The following is a 19,950-nucleotide window of genomic DNA, read 5'->3' as shown; positions in this document are numbered from 1 at the left end:
AAAAACAAAAACTAATTTGGGGGGGGGGGGGTTCACTTAATGGAAGTAAAACAGGTTGTGTATGTTGACTTTAACAATACAGGACTTCATCCAAAGAAGATATTTTGAAGAATGTTGGTAACCAATTGCTGGTAGCCAATGACTTCCACAGTATTTTTTCCATACTGTGGAAGTCGACGGCTCCCGGCAACTGTATGGTTACCAACATTCTTCAAAATATTTTCTTTTTTGTTCAACAGAAGAAAGAAACTTATTTCACCCAAAAATGAAAATTCTATCATTAACTCACCGACCACCTGTTCCAAACCTGTACGAATTTCTTTCTTTGTTGATAGTAATGTTGGTAACCAAAGAGTTGACGGTTGACTTCCATAGTATGGAAAAAAAAAATACTTTGGAAGTCAATAGCTACAGGTAACAGCTTGGTTACCTACATTCTTAAAAAATATCTTCTTTTGTGTTCAACAGAAGAAAGAAACTCGTACATGTTTGGAACAAGTGACAGCTATTTTTGCATGAACTATCCCTTTAACATGTTTCACCATGTTTAAATCCATTTAGCAGATTTTGTCCTAGATACATCGAATAAAAAGCACAAATTAAGTGCACAGGTATGCAGAGAACCACATGCACTGATTCACAACATATGTCTCCTCATATCTCCCCTGTGAACTTTAAAAACACAGGAATGGAGTCATATCTAAACAGCGTAAATGCTTGGGAAGCATTAAATTCCTCTGACATCTGCCGAGCAGAGGCAGTATTCCCGGAAGCCCCGAGTGTAGCGCTGAGGTGATCCACACCCGGTGAGCTCATTCTGACATGTTTGTGTGCAGGCATGGATTAACCCCATAACTAATCTATAATGCACAACTGCGGTGGTGAGAGCACAGGCATTAGAAACAAACCAAAACCTTGTAGGATAACGGCCCAACACTAGTAATCTGTGAAATATTCAGATATATACAATTATAAAAGTAGTTTAAACATGTAGGGAGACAAGCTAATCAGTGGCATAATTTTACAGCAAAACATTTGAATGAAAAAGTGAAGAAAAAATGGTACAAAAAATACACTACTGTTTCACAAGTTTGGGGTTAGTAAAATGTAATGAATAGATGTAATAAATTGATCAAAAGTGACTTTTACAACGTTATAAAAATCTATTAAAAAAGCAGTTCTTAGAAACTTTCTATTCATCAAAGCACAACTATTTTCAACATTATCATTATTATTATCATCATTATTAAATCAGCATATTAGAGTATTTCTGAGGAAACGTGACACTAAAGACTGGAGTAAGGATGCTGAAAATTCAGATTTAGCATCACAGGAAGAAATTACATTTTAAAATATAATCAAATCGAAAACAGTTCTTTTAAATTGTAATAATATTTCACAATATTACTGTTTTTACTGTATTTAAAATAAATAAATAAATGCAGCTTTGGTGAGAATAACCAATAACCAGACTTGTTTAAAAAAAATCTTACGACCCTTTTGAACTGTATATATTTTATGAATTCATTTTATTAATTAATGGTCAAGAAAACTTTATTTCTTTATTTCTAAAACTTAGAAAATATATAAATACATGAAATTAAAATTTATCAGTCTTTTGAAATGGTACAAGCTGACAAATTTGTTTCCGTTACACCCTGTTTAATTGCGATTCTATCCAAAGATTCAGTCTGGGTCTGCTCATGACTGCAGTCCCACGCACGCACGCACGCACGCACGCACACAAGCAGAGTGTTTCCAGTCTGACCGTATAAGGAAGGCACATCCTGCTGGTTGCCATGGTGATTAAGGGAGCTAAAGACAGACAGAGTGCTGCACCTTGCTGATGTGAAGCTGCTGCTGCTGGAACTGTTGCTTGTGTTTTTCCAGGAACTGCTGGTGTTGCTGTTGAACCACCAGCTGCTGCAGCGCCTGGGCATTCTGGGGCAGGGGGGCCGACTGCGTGCGTCCGAGGGGCCGATGCTGCCGGAGCTTGTGGATGGAATGCGACTGCAGGGACACGCCCCCCAGGCCTGGGGACACAACACATGGACTTTGGGTTACACAGCAGATTCTAGTTAGCACTCAGCCCCGAACTAATTAACACCTCACCTGCTTTGGCTCTCGGGGGGTTAAGTTACCTGAACACACAGCTGAAGATTTTAAGCACATCTCTGCCTCATGCCCACGGATGACTCATGAAGCATCTAATGCACAATGTACATAAAACTGACAAAATCCTTCTCAAAAAGTGACAGAGTGCAAACAGAGCACTGATCTTGAGAGTTACCATTTCAAACTTAACATGCTGTCCTAAATACGTAACTAATGGTGCAAAATGTGTAAAAGAAACCGCAAAAGATGTGGCCAAAAATGTATATATATATATATATTCAATTCAATATAAAATACAGATAAAAAATAAAATAAAATTCTACAAAATTAGTTAAACATGTATAAAAATATGTTAAACGTGATATATAGTAAAAAATATAAACTGTATATATAAATGTGAACATAATATATTAATATAAATATATAATATATATTCATTAATTTTATAGAAAATATAGATAACATTATGATACATAAAAATAGCAATTTAATTTAATTATATTCTATAAAATGACTAAAACATGTATGTATATAAATACATAAATAATTTTAGATTTTATTGTGATTTTATAGAATTATAAAAAATAAACTAATCATATTCATTTATAATTATGATAAAAACTATGTAAACTATGAAATACATATTATATTATAACTTTATATAACGATATAAAATAAAATGATATAAAATTATTAAAACATGTATATAAAAACATTTCAATATATACAACAAAAACAAAAACTATGTAGCTTGTAATTGCTAGACACTGTTCATTGCTGATCATATAAACACTGAAAAAGCACAGCTATGTAGGAAATTGTTTGCCTTGGACAACAATCAATTATACTGTGCAGAATAATTATACAAAAAATATGTTGACCCCGGAATGCCACAATCGACCAATCAGAATCCAGCAGACAGCAGTGTTATGAAGACCACAGAGTAGCCCAGTATCTGACCATTATGAATTGAAACATGCATCTCCAGTACACTAAATGATGGATCGCCAAAAGAAAAGCTGCAGTTTTCAGTCAGAAAACGTTATTATTTATTGATTTATTTATTTTGCATTATTGCGCCACTCTGCTCCAGACACACTCTCCATCACTACTCCTCCCAGGGGCTTGACACTTCCTGTTTGTACACTTCCTGTGGATTCGCTAGTCTCCCTGACAACAGTGGGCGGAGAAGAGGCTTCCTCTTTAACGTGATGGTCTATGATGGCACAAATCATTAGTCACAATTGACTGCGCCAGCGAGGCGTCTCTCTCTCTCTCATCCTCAGGATAAGTATTGACCTCTTCTTATTGGCAGCCTCTCTCTCCCGTCTCTCGTGAAGCTGATCCTGGCACATCAGGAGGCTAATTAACACCGCCTATGACTAATTTGATTAAAATGAGCCTTCTTTAGTGCGTATCGGAGGAAATTGAATCCAATTTATAAAGGGCGCTGCATAACCTATGCTGGACTACAAAATGTGTAAAATAAACCGCAAAAGATGTGGCCAAAAATGTATATATATATATATATTCAATTCAATATAAAATACAGATAAAAAATAAAATAAAATTCTACAAAATTAGTTAAACATGTATAAAAATATGTTAAACGTGATATATAGTAAAAAATATAAACTGTATATATAAATGTGAACATAATATATTAATATAAATATATAATATATATTCATTAATTTTATAGAAAATATAGATAACATTATGATACATAAAAATAGCAATTTAATTTAATTATATTCTATAAAATGACTAAAACATGTATGTATATAAATACATAAATAATTTTAGATTTTATTGTGATTTTATAGAATTATAAAAAATAAACTAATCATATTCATTTATAATTATGATAAAAACTATGTAAACTATGAAATACATATTATATTATAACTTTATATAACGATATAAAATAAAATGATATAAAATTATTAAAACATGTATATAAAAACATTTCAATATATACAACAAAAACAAAAACTATGTAGCTTGTAATTGCTAGACACTGTTCATTGCTGATCATATAAACACTGAAAAAGCACAGCTATGTAGGAAATTGTTTGCCTTGGACAACAATCAATTATACTGTGCAGAATAATTATACAAAAAATATGTTGACCCCGGAATGCCACAATCGACCAATCAGAATCCAGCAGACAGCAGTGTTATGAAGACCACAGAGTAGCCCAGTATCTGACCATTATGAATTGAAACATGCATCTCCAGTACACTAAATGATGGATCGCCAAAAGAAAAGCTGCAGTTTTCAGTCAGAAAACGTTATTATTTATTGATTTATTTATTTTGCATTATTGCGCCACTCTGCTCCAGACACACTCTCCATCACTACTCCTCCCAGGGGCTTGACACTTCCTGTTTGTACACTTCCTGTGGATTCGCTAGTCTCCCTGACAACAGTGGGCGGAGAAGAGGCTTCCTCTTTAACGTGATGGTCTATGATGGCACAAATCATTAGTCACAATTGACTGCGCCAGCGAGGCGTCTCTCTCTCTCTCATCCTCAGGATAAGTATTGACCTCTTCTTATTGGCAGCCTCTCTCTCCCGTCTCTCGTGAAGCTGATCCTGGCACATCAGGAGGCTAATTAACACCGCCTATGACTAATTTGATTAAAATGAGCCTTCTTTAGTGCGTATCGGAGGAAATTGAATCCAATTTATAAAGGGCGCTGCATAACCTATGCTGGACTAATTATAACCAATAAATGCATGACATCTGCGGGGAGAGCGGAACGCGATGCATTATGATCCTGCGAGGCCCCGGGGCACCTGGCTGTTACGAGGCCCCCCTTTGGTGCAATTTTGAAATGTAATGTGCAAATAATGGGAAATTATATCACAGAAATGAGAAATATTTGTGTATTATGAGAATTAACAAACCATGTGAATAATACATTTAAGCAATACAACAGTTGCAAAGATTAGACATGAATTATGAAAATGAAACATTGAAAGAGGGAGCAGTGGGGTAAAGTGCGTCAGATGCTTCAGGGTAAGCTGTGCTGTGGTGAATGACTGAAACATTTCAAGCAGGGGCCAATTTTCCTTCCATTCAAAGGACATGAGGAATTATACAATAAGTCTGGAGAACTGCAACATTTTATGTTTCCTTATAACCTAAAACAACAGCTAAAATGCACAATTATTATATTTACATTTATGCATTTAGCAGACTTAGTATATAAAATTTTACATGTCTGGTTTAATGATATCTTTAAGAAAATGTGAATAATAAAATAAAACTTTGAAACATAACAGTACATTCTTATATTGTATATAAAAAAAAGATCGTAATGTACAAATTTTGAATAATATCTAGTAAAACACGATTTTGAAATCATAATAGTCCATTGTATTTTTTTTATTGTATTTACATTGTATTTTTCATTTAATACAATGCAATATAATACAATATAAAGCATAAATAATAAAAAATAATTAAAAAATGTAATAAAAGAACAAAATCTAAATTAATTATCTAAATCGTAATTAATATTACTCTTTGCAGACATAGTTTACAGATATGTTTATGAATAATGGTTAGTAAAATAAAACTAATAATAATGCATTGTAATATATATATATACAAAATTTTGATTTATTTTAAATTTGGATTATGTTTGGTTTACGGATGCCATTAAGAAAATGTGGGGGAAAAAAGTACAACAAAGCTTACTAGTTATAGAAAAAGTGCATTTTTGTATTTAACAAATATAATATAATATATATTTAATTAAATAATAATACAATAACAATCTAAGTATTTTTTGGTATTTTATGTTAAACAAAATTGTTCTCGTATTCCCCAATGATTTAAATTTTGTCTTGACATGACACAGATTACACATTTATTTTTCATTTCTAAATGTAAAATTGAATTCAAACTTCTATGGATAGATGTTATAGACATTCTCTTCTCACTTTCTGTCTTACGAGAGGACAACTTCAATAAAAACGTCTCTGCAGGTTAAGGTGTCTCGGTAACATCAATATTGGTTATTATGACTGCGACTGACCTGCGACCAGGGAGTTCTGCGCGGCCGACTGCTCCAGAAGCACCATATGCTGCAGGAGAGTGTTGTGTGCCGAGCCGCCCTCCTGCTCTAAGGTGGACGCGGCCAGGTAAGAAGGCAGGTGGGCTCCTGGCATGAACGGAGTGGTTATGGGTATTCCTGGCTGCAAGCCTGGCACTGCCATTCTGTCACCATCCTGTAGGCCAGACGCCACCTATGTGAACAGAGAATGAAAGAGCATAATTCCAAAAGAATCTAGGGCAAAGAAGAGAGAACATTCCCTCGTAAATTATGTTTCGCTTGCGTCAGAGACCCGCGGTCAGTTATTGTCTCTCAAAAGGCTCTTTCTGAAACACCACTGGTGCTGAAAGCCACATGTGGCCCCCTGACGGTCCAGACAGGCCTCTCTATGACGAAGAGAAAGAAAGATGGACTCACGCTGGAGGGGCCGGTGGCTGGCAGGCCCAGGGTGATGTTGGGAAGGGAGGGCGATGTGTACAGAGACAGCTGGCTAACAGGACCCTCTCTGCCCGTGAGTCTGTGCGCCAAAGATGGCTGGAACGACACACACACACACACACACCAACATATGCACAGATAAATAAACCCCACCGATAAAAACAAACAGCTCTGTCTGGTCGCTCTCCGGACCCCTGCGGGACCCGTCTACAGAAGGAGACTGTCCGCGGCTTAAAAACATGCATGGAAACGGCCAGGAAAATCGCAGAACACTTCCTAAAGCAACAAGCGACAAGTGTGGCCACCAATAAAACTGAGCTATAACTACTAAAACGTGTCCTAAAGATGAAGCATTCAAAGAGATCTAGAGGTCCATTTAAGAAAACACCAATAAGCTTCATCAATGCGCTGCAGTGATTTTATCATGCTTAATAGGTTTTCTTAGGCACAGTGAAGCAAAGAGCCTAATTAAAAACCATTAAAACGTGCGTTTATTAAATGGTGTCAAAAGTTATATTACTGAAGACACAGGTGTTTAATAAATAATACATTTTATTGTTAATAATAGTCATAATAAATCCGTTTTAAGCCAACCAGTGTAGTTAATCATTAATCTAACTCTAGATTGTGAAGCTTCTTTGCAACTTCCCCCATTCATTTGTATGCAGTGTTGGAGGTAAAGCATTACAAGTAACGCAAGTTACGTAATCAGATTACTTTTTTTTCAAGTAACTAGTGAAGTAATGCATTACTTTTAAATTGACAAGAAAATATCTGACTTACTTTTTCAAGTAAGTAATGAAAGTTTTCCCATTTATTCACTGATACCTTTCCTGTCCCCATGTTAAAAGAAATCAGGAGTGAGGTGCAAAGGCCAAAAATATTACTTTTGGGTGTTTTGTTATTAAATATAAATAAGCAAGCCAGGCTCAAGAGACAAAAAGTAATGAACAAGTAAATTAATGCATTACTTTCCATAAAAAGTAACAAAGTAAAGCAATTAGTTACTTTTATATGGAGTAATGCAATATTGTAATACATTACTTTCAAAAGTAACTTTCCTCGACACTGTATGTTTGAAATAGTTTTATTATAATTCATTATACATATTATACATATTTATTATTAAATATTAGATATTTTATATTAATGCACAATATTAAAATACAGAAGTAATACATAAATACATATATTTAGACAAATATTAAAATAAAAACAATTAATTCAATGTATTATAATATATTATAATTTAATATAGGCATATTACACATATCACATATTATAATTTGATATAATGTAAGGATGATTTTGCATGTCTTATAATTTTGAAAAATGATTTGTGAATAATGTTTCAGTTTATGCCCCAAATAAAAAAAGTTTTTTTAAAAAAGTACTATTAATCAAATCTAAACATTCAATTCACTGGATCATCCAAAATTAGGCATGACCACATAAAACATACTCATTCTCATTTGAGAATTATAATAAATACCAGGGATATCAAAACTGATCTTAAGCAGCTGCGGTCACAGATTCATATGCAGTGCACTGTACCTCCGCTGGACTGCTGGAGATTGATCCAGCGATGCCGTTCTCATTGGTAATGTTGTTTGAACTGTTGTTGGGTGAACTCGGACCAGAACCAGGAGCACTGCTGCATGCCGATTCTGAGTGAAAATGGACTTGATTAGTTCGGTGTCAGTCAAGAATGAACAGATGTTGGAGTCATGGCCTAGCAGTGTATGCAGGAGATTCTGCCAATAATGTTTGACATTTTCTATTTTCCCTATGAATAAAATGTGAACAATCCTCTCACCTGCCATGTCCAGAGAGCGCTTCTTTGCAGTGGTGATCGGCCCATCCTTCCTCCGAAGCAGCGGGCTACTCCTGCGCTCCGTAACTTTCTGCTTCAGCCTGGATCGCAGCTTCAGGTTGGGCTCAGATGCTGATGAGAGATGGAACAGGAAATATAGTTAATATTGCAACACCGTTTTCAAATAACAGGATGTGTGTAGGATAGAGTTGTGTGACACTAAAACCAAATAGACTACATTCACACTTAGGCTTTGCTCCAAAACCACCTTGCTGTCTACCTCCTACTTAGGCAGCTGCCTTTTAAGACAGCATCCTAAATAGAGTATAACTTTATGCACATTGAACATAGACAGGGACTGTGTGTGTCATGCAAATAGTGAGCTAATAAGCATAAAATATATTGCACATAAAAATACTAGGTAAAATAATAAAAGCTTAATTAGAATAATATATTTAAAAAATACGTATCACTCTGGAGTGTGTTATGAATTATATTTAACTTGAAAAATAAAAATGAATATATAATTACAAATATATACACACAGAAAAATAAATATAAACAATCAAATAATAAAATAAATAAATATATAAAAATAAACAATATCCAAAGAAATGCATATAAATAAAAATAAAAACACAAATAAACACATAAAATAATTAAGAAATAAATATTATATAAAGAAAATAAATATAGTAAAATAAATAAATACAGAAATGTAAAGAAATATATTAAAAATAAAATAAAAAACAGATATTATTAAAAAAGAGAAAGAAAGAAATACATTAAAAATGAACATGTATACATATAATCAATACATTATTTATACACATTAAAATCCATCTGAAACAAATCCTGATTCTCTACTGAAAATGATTTCTGGTCTGATATGATTTTTGACTGATTCAGCAGAATACAACTGTTAAATAACCAAGACGTTTGACACTAGCTTGACCTGTCCCAAGCAACTAATTAATCCTTATAAAAGAGGCTAGTTCAGGTCACTCATTATGCTTGTGAGTCCAGATTCCAGTTAAGAAACAATGGAGCAAACCAGCATCTGAACAGCTTCCAGCTTGGCACAGCAACTTGCCCAAAAGTTTAATCAAGTCCATCTAAGTGTAAACAAATGAATACCCTCGGTCGAGAGGGCTTTCAGTTAAACAGTTTGCAAACACAAGCTCTTGGAGTGTGACGTAGAGTGTCAGAACAGGCCTGCCACTGAGGCGGCGCATAGGCCTGGCCAGCAATTACCAAAACGAAAGTTGCCCGTGAGGGTCACGCCTGTTTGAAGCTGTCATCCAGGCACGGACGTTTCGCCCATTAGCCACTGCTGACATTTTCACCTGCTCACATACTCCAACAAAGGCTTCTCAATCCCTCTCTTGCCCCAATTGTGCTCTAACGCTTAATCCTTGCCTCGTTTGTGACCCCGTGTCAAAACATGCACGTCCCAGTGAGAAGTGCATGCAAAGTTCATTAGAGGGAAAGCAGGCCTGGCCACTGTAAAGTGCACTTAACAGTCATTTGGAACGGAACCTCATGCACCTTTTGCCATCTGCAGACATTAACATGAATAAACTGGTCAAAGTGCTCAAATCATACAAACAGTGATGAGGGACATGTGTTTCCTCTCCCCAGTCATGCGTCTGTCTTTAAGAAGCAGTAAAACAATTTAGCATATAGTTTAAAAAAAAGTTATTTACTTAGCCTATTTTTTTCTTTTTTAAGCAGAAACCTTACTCTTTTTTTGTTGTTAGAAAAGATTCATGCTTAAAACAGGAGAGAAAAAAACAGGATATGAAAATGTAAACTATCGTTTATTAATACAATAGTTAAAATAAATTATAGTAAGCTTGTATGTTAACAGTAGTTTCAGCAAGAGGGTATATAATAGTACATACATTTTTTCAGGTGATACATTTTTTTGATTAGTAAGTTTAGCATTTATTTCAAATGTAATAATTACTAGTTACATAATAATTAGTAATTAATAAGAGTAAATAATTATATAAATTTATCAATTACTGTCAGTACATTAACATTAACCAACATTAAATTCCATACAAAATAATAATAATAATAATAATAATAATAATACATCTGAAACAAATTTATCGTGTTTTAAAAATACAGACTAAGGTTTATTAACTAAACTATTATTTATTTATTTATTTATTGTAGTATGAGATACTGCATTGAAGTTAATAGTGGACAAGTGCAATGTTTAGTACATTAACATTAACCAACATTAAATTCCATACAAAATAATAATAATAATAATAATAATAATAATAATAATAATAATAATAATAATAATAATAATAATAATAATAATAATAATAATAATAATAATAATAATAATAATAATAATAATAATAATAATAATAATAATAATAATACATCTGAAACAAATTTATCGTGTTTTAAAAATACAGACTAAGGTTTATTATTACTATTATTTATTTATTTATTTATTGTAGTATGAGATACTGCTTTGAAGTTAATAGTGGACAAGTGCAATGTTTCTGAAACAACTGAATATATACTAAATTAAAAGATCAAACATCTGCATTGCATCACAGCATCATTGCATTGCATCACAACTCAAACATCTGCATTGCATCAGAGCACAGAAATAAACATCAGACTGAATGCTCACATTACAACAATAAAGTGACTAATACAGAGCACTAACATGACATTCTGCCAATTCATAAAACACATATAACTAAATACCTAAATACAGTGAACCAAATTCAAAAGTAAGTCAAACTCAATTTAAATGAGATTTGTAGTTTTATGGAAAGTAGTGTTAAAATCAAAAGCAACCATAATAAAAGAACAAAAAATGAACATCGATTGACTTATGGACACGTAAACCAAACAGATATATTAGGTATGATTGTAAAATTTATCTAGCATTAGTATAAAGCAAATGATAGTAAGTATGGTGTGGTCTTCTGGTCACACACTAGTCACACACATATTCTGCATATTCTGGTGTTAAATACTGGGAAAAACATATTTGTTACCTCCTATGGTTTCTAATGAGTCATAACACGTTGACATTGATGGGTTCAAATTAGGGCTGTGCGATATCGAACAAAAATGCGATATGCGATACCTTGCTAAAAAATGCGATCTTCGATATGCGATATGATATTGCTTAAAGTGTGTAAAATCAATTTAAATGATATTTTAAAATATTTAAAAATGAAAATTATATAACCAATATGTTTCACATTCTTTCTTGGAAAAGAAAGAATCACTACAACTAGGGATTCACCGATACCGATACTGGTATCGGGCCCGATACTGAGCTCCTGTACTCGTTAAAATGCACCGATACCAAACGCAGATACCACACAGCATGTGATAAGAGCCATATTCAGACAAAGAAACACCGACAACAGAACAACAGACAGCAGAATGGAGTTAAGGATGTCTACTACGAAGTATATGTATGCAATGAATATAATGTTAAACATTCAGTATTAACGCCTGTATAGCTGAGGTGTGCGAGCTGATAAACAAAGCACGCTGAGTGGATTGAGCGCGCGGCGGCGTAGATGCACGAGCTTGTCGAGTGAATGTATCTTTCTCACAGACATCACTGGAAAGTTTGTAGTTCGGTCGGATGTGTCAAAAACAAGTAAAACAATGCACAAGTTACTTAACGGTAGGGAGAGAGAGAGCGTGCGCGCGCGCAATTCTGTTGTGTGATCTTTGATGTTCACTCACTTAGCACACGCATAACAAGACGGGTACTATTGACATAATTCTGTGTGTATCTGTCTGTTCAAAAATAAGGAGATGCGAAAGACGAATCAACTCTGTGTTCACGCGCCATCTGAAACGCGTCTCTCTGTGTGTGCGCGTGCTTTGCACGTGTGCGGCAGAACTGAAGAGACGCTGTGCGAGATGCGGGTTGTGCGCACGCTTCAGGTGTGAGTCTGTCAGACAGCAAGACGTGACGGCAAAGAGATGTTTTCTGTTATTGCACTTAATTCTTTTTAACGTCAAGCAATTCTCTGCTATATGCGTCGAACTAAAACTTTGATCTTTTGCAACGTTTTGATTTAAGTAGCCTATTATTAAAATGATTCAGATATCGCACGCCCTTGCAATATGCATATTGCGATATATCGTGCAGCCCTAGTTCAAATTAATGTTCAAAGTAAAAACCTGCACCACTGGCTCTAATAGGTAGATGTTGAGGAAGCAAAGAATGGAAGCAAAGGTTCCATCACTTCTCCTCTCAAAAGAAAAGCCAATCTTGTGGTTATACTTATAAAACTAGATAGATATGAGGACGGCACTTCTTGTAAGTGGTAGGAACATTCCCAGACATCTATGTTAAAGAAAGCTGGGCATGCTGCCATTAATGCCTGCATTAGCAAGGGCAGAGGAACAAGGAACGGTAATAAAGACAGGCGTAAATTTAACATGAGCGCATGTGTCCATCTTAGGCCATCAGCCATTTAATAAAAAGTAGAAACAAAACTTTTACGATTACAAAACTTGTCGCTGCATGTGAGCAATTGAGCATCACCACAAAGCACATTTAACTGTAATGTGTTAAAATAAAATTTTTTACTGTACTAAATTAATAAAAATACCATAATATATTTGCAGATATTTAGAAAACACGCTAAGTTCACATACTTGTTTCTCTGAAAAACAATGCTTCTAGGGATGCACGATATTATCGGACCAATATCGGAATCGGCCGATAATGGCTTTAAATGTAAATATCGGCATCGGCCCGATATGAAAAATTATGCTGATATGTCTTGCCGATAAGAGGAATACATTACCTCACATGTGCTCAGATTAGATCACGTCAACAGTGCTATTAGATCATGTCAGCATTGTGGCTCATTCTTGAAGCAAAGTTTTGCCTGAATGGTGATTGGATTTACTGTTTTGAATCGCTGCATTTAAACTGAGAATGCACGTACAGAATCACGCGTTCGGTGTATGATAGCGTAAACAGTAATAGCATGTGCAGCAGCGGCAGCCTCCCAGGGTCCTAATGCCCGCTCAGTAAGGAGTTTTAATTCCGTAGGGGGCGCTGTTGGCCTACTTCTAATAAAATGAAAGCAAAATACACAAATAATATTTAAATAAAATAAAATTAAATAAAAAAGTTTCTGATTAAATAAAGCAGTAATCGATTCCATAAAATCACGAGTATGTTTTGATTTAAAGGCCAGAAGCTATAGCTTACATGAAAAAAAATAAATAAATAAATAAATAATATATATATATATATACACACATACTGATTTATTAATTATGTGTAATCATGTGTAATATTGTAATATCATGTGTTATATTTTTTAAACAAATTATGAGCTCTAAAAGATTTTCAGAATTTTTACAACTCTTTTGCTTTAGACCATTTACAAATGTTAAATCATAAAATAAAATGTTAAGGTTACCACTGCATCTTTCTGAAAAATAAAATGCAGTGATTAATATAGTTTATTTATAGTTATTTTCAAATATTCAATGTACTGTCGTTAGAAAAGAACTTCATTATTGTTTATTTAATTCTAACAAATAAGTTCTTAATAAAAACTAACCAAAATTAAAAATAATTATATATCGGTATCGGCCAAAATGAGTTGAAAATTATCGGCATATCGGATACCGGCAAAATCCAATATCGTGCATCCCTAAATGCTTCTGCCATATATTCTACTTTGAAATGTGAGTTCCATGTCGAATGTCTGTTTTTGTTTTGGTCTGCGTGATTCTGCAAACTTCCAAATTAGCCAATAGACTTTCGACACCCCAGGTTGCCAGTTGGTGGAAAACCAGCGTATTGCCATGGACGCCAGGAAACAAACTGGGTCAGAGATCGCAGATCCTACCCGACCTAAAAAGCCTCAGGATTCATCTAAACAGCTCTATGACCAGAGGAATTGAAATGCAAATAAAACAATTTATCAACTTGCACTTGTTCTTGCCACCAATCTGGCAACACACATAAGCATAGAGTCTGAAGAGGAGGGGGTGGGAGAAACAACTCTCCAATATTTTGAATATAGACTGCAATTCCCATTTCAACCACTAGCTGTCAATATTACATACTGCACCTATAAAATGATATTCAAAATCCAACAGCTCTCAAGCTATACACCCTTTGGTTTGACCACTTGATGAATTTTAATAGTTTTAGCATGAAATATAGGCCATAGTCGGCAGCTGTAAAGGAAATGGATGAGCTCTCTCACTGGCAGGACTCAAGGCCCTTGACTCTCACCCACCTCTTGTAAAAACTGTTGAGATGGCAGAAGTGTGTGAGTGTGTTTGGGCCAGCACTGTTCCAGAACTCTCTGACACGTCCGCTGCAGTGGCCCATGATATTTGCTGATGTTACACACTCACACACCTCTGCTCCAAACTCAACTCCTGAAGGGTGACGGTGAGGGCAGTCTGACAAGGCAGGACAGGTTAAAAACTATTTTCATCAAGTGAAAGTCCGCAATGTAGATAAATGAAGTCATATTTATCTATATAGCTCTTCATACAAGTAGTCTCAAAGCAGCTTCACAGTAATAAACAAGAAAATAATGATAGTATATAATAGTGTCATTATTCAACTTAAGTAAGCTTAAGGGTGTGTTCACACTTGTAGTTCGGTTCGTTTGGTTCATTTGGTCAGGACCAAAAAGGAAAATGACACATTTGGTCCTGGTCCACTTAGCGTTCACATTGGCATTTTTGACAGCGAACCTAAAGGCATAGTGATACGTTCACAACCTGATTGGTCGGCTTGAATGATGTATATATTGTGACGGAACTCACCGAACACCCCAAACAAAAGGTGTGTTAGACTTAAAGCGGCGATGCGATTGTATGATATCAAAGCACACATTAACGATCGGTCTGCTCAGCGCCGCTTTAAGTCGAACACACCTAATATCTGCTGGACTAAGCGCGCTAATTCTTGCGTGTACATATAATTTTATTTTCACCACCTGCAAACTCACAAGGAGCTCATAAAAGGCACTTTACCTCATTGTTGCTCCACGTTTGCCCTCTGCTCATTTTGTTTCGGTTACACCGCGTCGTCAAATCATGTCGCATAGAGTCGCATCTTGTCATTACTTCCTGTTTTTGTTTCGTTTAGAAGTATTTGGTCCGTGTTGCGTTCATATATCATTCGAACCGCACCAGAGTTCGTTTGGAAGCGGACCGAGACCCATCTTTTCAGCGGTCTCGGTCCGCTTGTTTGGTGCGCACCAGGGTTCGGATGGCAGCGTTCACACATGCTCAAATGAACCACATTAACATAGCAATCGCACCAGGGTTCGTTTTAATCGAACCAAACATGACAAGTGTGAACGCACCCTAAGCGTAGTTTCAGTTTAGTTCAGAAAAGCACTATGGGTACAGATATTAAATTCGATAAGCCAATATTTCTTTAAATTTTTTCATGGCCAATAACCAATAAATGGCTTATATTAAAATTCTAGATTTGTTCAATTAATAATCAATCAATAATTATACTGAGCAATATGAAAATTGATATTCGCTTTGAGATTTTCTAAAGATTCCATTTAAAAAAATATTTTTCACAAAGTGAAAGATCGCCATCAAGGTTCTAGCTTGAGTTTAACCATAATGCAGAAAAGCACTAGGTATGCACAGCTATTAAAATCAATAAGTCGATATTTCTTTTCATTTTATGGCTGATAACCGATAAATGGCTGATATTAAAATTCTCTAATATTTTGTCCGATTATGCAATGAAATTGAAAATAAAACCTATAATAAATTATTTCAAAGGCTAGCAGTGAATTTAGGCATCAGAAAATTGTAATATGCAATATGAAAAATGGATTTTGACTTTGATATTTTCTAAAGATTACATTTAAGAGTGTAATTACATTATTAGTTGAATTATTAATTATTAAAAAATAAAAAAAAAACTTGTTTAATACTTTAAATGAGTGTTAGATGGCAAGAAATGTAACCCACAGTAAATGGAAAAATAGGGAAAATTACCTTGCACAATTAAATAAACAATATTGGCTGATAAACACCCAGTATCAACTGATTACATTAAATACAATTCGTTGATAATTGATACAATACAGGTATTTTGTGCATTCCTAAAAAGTACCAGCTTTCTCTTGCACAGCATCTCTGACATATCAGCCGAGAAGAACCTCACACCACAAGCTGATTAATTAATTCTCAGAATATGAAATACGAGAGAAGATGTATTTTCATGATGATGATGATTGCTGAGGAGTAGATCTGGAGGAGTTACCAGGCTGATAAAGTGAGGACAAGTTGTCAACAGAGCTGATGGGAAATGACAAGCCAGGGCTCCAGACAAAAAAAAATCGAGTAAGGAGCCATGGGCTCCTATAAGAAAAAAAACTTAGGTGCCAAATTATTATTTTTTTGGGTGCCACAGAATAAACGTTTCATTTATTTTATTACTATTTTTCAATCATACTCTCATGTTTCAATCATACTGTCATGTATTATGTCTCATCTTTTCTTGACTTTATCAGCATTTTAATCCATCTTGTAGATGACCTGGGAACTAAGGTTCACTTAAAGTGGGAACTAAACATCTGTTCCAACTTGAAATATACAGTCACAAGGAATTGTTCATTACACAGAATCTGTACCAATATCATGGACCATAAGCATCACTTGGCCACTGAGTGTAGTTTGGGCTCCTCCTCAATGCATCCTATAATGTTGTTATATCTTTCACACATTCAGTCTGTTTTTCTTCATTAGTAAAATGCAATTTTATAGGAGGAGTTGAATCATGCAGACAACAGGTTAAATTAAAAATATCAATATGCAATAGCGCATAAATATAGCAAAATGCTCCTTTAAGAGCATTTTCATTTAAGAGCGCCAAAACCGTATTTATTTTTTCAATTTCGTTATGAATTCGTTATTCGTTATGAATAATTTTAAAGCTGATACTTTGTTTATTAAAAAGTAACAAAGCACAAAGCTTATTGCGATTACTGGACAGCAAGTGCGCTTCAAATAATATGAAGTTCACGCATTAACAGAACACAGCAGACTAAGATCTTAATAACAAGAAGCCATATTAGTAATGATTATAAACGAGAATTGTTAACGATATTGCCAATATCCACACAGCTGACAGCTTTACCTGTTGTAGTTTGTTCAGGTTGTGCACGAAATAGACGCTGCTTTTCTGTGGGGTGTGCGTCAATGCTGCTGTGCTGCAGAGACGAGGACTGTTTGAAACTCTTTTTTTCCACTAAAACTTTGATGCGCATGGACAGCAAGTGCGCTTCAAATAATATGAAGTTCACGCATTAACAGAACACAGCAGACTAAGATCTTAATAACAAGAAGCCATATTAGTAATGATTATAAACGAGAATTGTTAACGATATTGCCAATATCCACACAGCTGACAGCTTTACCTGTTGTAGTTTGTTCAGGTTGTGCACGAAATAGACGCTGCTTTTCTGTGGGGTGTGCGTCAACGCTGCTGTGCTGCAGAGACGAGGACTGTTTGAAACTCTTTTTTTCCACTAAAACTTTAATGCGCATCGTCTCAGATTAATACGTGAACATAAAAGATGTGATCGCAAAGCAATCAGGAAAAAAGGCATTACATGCACATTTTTAAGTCATAACATGTAAATATATATATAGTCGCCAGTGGCGACCTCAGCAAAAACTTAACTCACAAAATTAATATTTTTGGTCGCAAATGCGACCGTTTTAGTCGCAGTCTGGAGCCCTGCAAGCAGAAGTCATCACCCTACAGCTATTAAAAAAGCACTTAGATCCAGATAAGGGAAATGAGCTCTTAGGAGGCAAACAGAAGCTGTGTTGAGTGGACAGCATGTTCAGGGAGCGGCACGGCTCCTCATTATCATTGTCATCAGTGTCAAACTTTTTAATGACAAGAACCCCTAAACATGACGATTGCCTTCCTAAAATATGAAAGGAAGTAATAGTAAATAGTAATTTCATGCATACAGGTCCATTTATACTATATGTGAAAAACAGAAAAGATAGCATAAAGTTTCGATAAAATATATTAAAGTATCCAGATAGAAATTTGTTTTCCATTCTCAATGGGAAAGTGCCTAAGCAACATTTCTTTAAAAAGTTGCTTGGCAAAATTGCTCAAACAGTTGTCCTGTGTATCATCCGCCTAACTTTTTTCAAAAATATACATACTGTAAACAAATAGACAACCGTTTGGATTTGCATACGGATTTGTCAGCTTTTGGTTACCAGACCTGATCACTAAACATTACCCAAGAAACAAAGCACAGTCCTGTGCACTCTTCTGTCCTTTACAGCCTGCATCCCAGCTCTTATTAGCAGGTATTAGGTCACAAATTGCAACCTCCAGGCTGATTAGTGTAATTGTGTTTAAAGCTCAAGCTCAATTCCTTCCCAGATTTCTCTATCCTCTGCTTTCTAATCCTGTAAACTCCCCAGCGAAAATTGACGTGTCAACATGAATGTGAAGAGCATTTCGATGTAACCTGGAGGCGAATCATATGGTGTACAAATGAGAAGAGCAACGGCAATGCTTTGTGCGACGTCTCAAACTCATTTTCTGTAAAAGTGTCCTATTTCTGATCAAATGAGAGCAACTTGTGTTTCAAGTGAGGCATAACAGACAGTCATTTACTCACTGCCCCAAGGCTGTCAACAGCAAGTAATTGTTTGCGATGAATTTTGAGTCAGATTTTCTAAGAAAAAACACTTTCTGCATGACATGTGAAAGAATGAGTCACCGAAAAACAGTCACGATTGCTGCAATACTGCTCTGCGCAAAATGTCAGCTCTGTGACCTTCCCGCCTGCTCGAACACGGTCAGAAGAGCACAGCCTCGCAGCACTGCAGGAGAAACGCATGAAAGAAACAAAAGAGCTCTCGCTGAGCCACATACTTACACCATACATTCACACTTAGCGTAGAAAGGAAAGCGTCAACACCACTGCTGGAGGATGTTACTTGTAAAAGTAGCATGCTAAAATACTGCATTACTTATTACATAACATAAACATAAACATACAGAACATATACAAAACATACAGTAACTGATACTAAATTAGATATTTGATTGAAAAAAAAATATACGAGTATGTAATATGCAGTGCTTATTTGATCAAAATAACTACACAAGTCAAACGTCACTTTACTCGTTGAGAACAGCAATTCGATAACGCAACTTGTAACATATAACAGCCCAAAACACTGCTCACCACTATCAGAAAACCATGACATAAATCCAGAAGAGCAACCGTCTGTGCAGCATTCATGGCACTGGACATCTAGCAGACTTCACTGTCCTAAAACAACATAACACTTCCTGCAGCTGCCAAAAGCCAAGGTTCCAGATGTCCGAAGGTTAGGTGAGACGTGTGAAAACAGACTCGGGCCTGTCCTGAGAGGGAAAGCGAGAGTCAAACAGTTCTGGTTAAGGCCTGGGCCACCCTCCTTCTCCATAACTCTGCTGCAGGAAT

General features: G+C 35.3%; 1 protein-coding gene across 6 annotated transcripts in view; it reads right to left on the bottom strand.

Annotated features, from left to right (window-relative positions):
• hdac4 (histone deacetylase 4) overlaps positions 1–19,950 on the bottom strand; it is a 260,575-nt gene that overhangs the window by 74,054 nt on the left and 166,571 nt on the right. For all 6 annotated transcript variants that reach the window (XM_016491248.1, XM_016491241.1, XM_016491256.1 and 3 more), the window contains 5 exons: positions 8,438–8,566; positions 8,176–8,288; positions 6,601–6,717; positions 6,166–6,376; positions 1,840–2,033 (listed from right to left, as the gene is read on the bottom strand). In XM_016491248.1, coding sequence (XP_016346734.1) covers positions 1,840–2,033; positions 6,166–6,376; positions 6,601–6,717; positions 8,176–8,288; positions 8,438–8,566 — 764 coding nt within the window. The remainder of the gene's footprint in view (positions 1–1,839; positions 2,034–6,165; positions 6,377–6,600; positions 6,718–8,175; positions 8,289–8,437; positions 8,567–19,950) is intronic.

The sequence above is a fragment of the Sinocyclocheilus anshuiensis genome, unplaced genomic scaffold (assembly GCF_001515605.1).
Source record: "Sinocyclocheilus anshuiensis isolate Anshui unplaced genomic scaffold, SAMN03320099.WGS_v1.1 scaffold1002, whole genome shotgun sequence".
Lineage (NCBI taxonomy): Eukaryota > Metazoa > Chordata > Actinopteri > Cypriniformes > Cyprinidae > Sinocyclocheilus > Sinocyclocheilus anshuiensis.
This window is presented reverse-complemented; position numbering and strand designations above follow the sequence as displayed.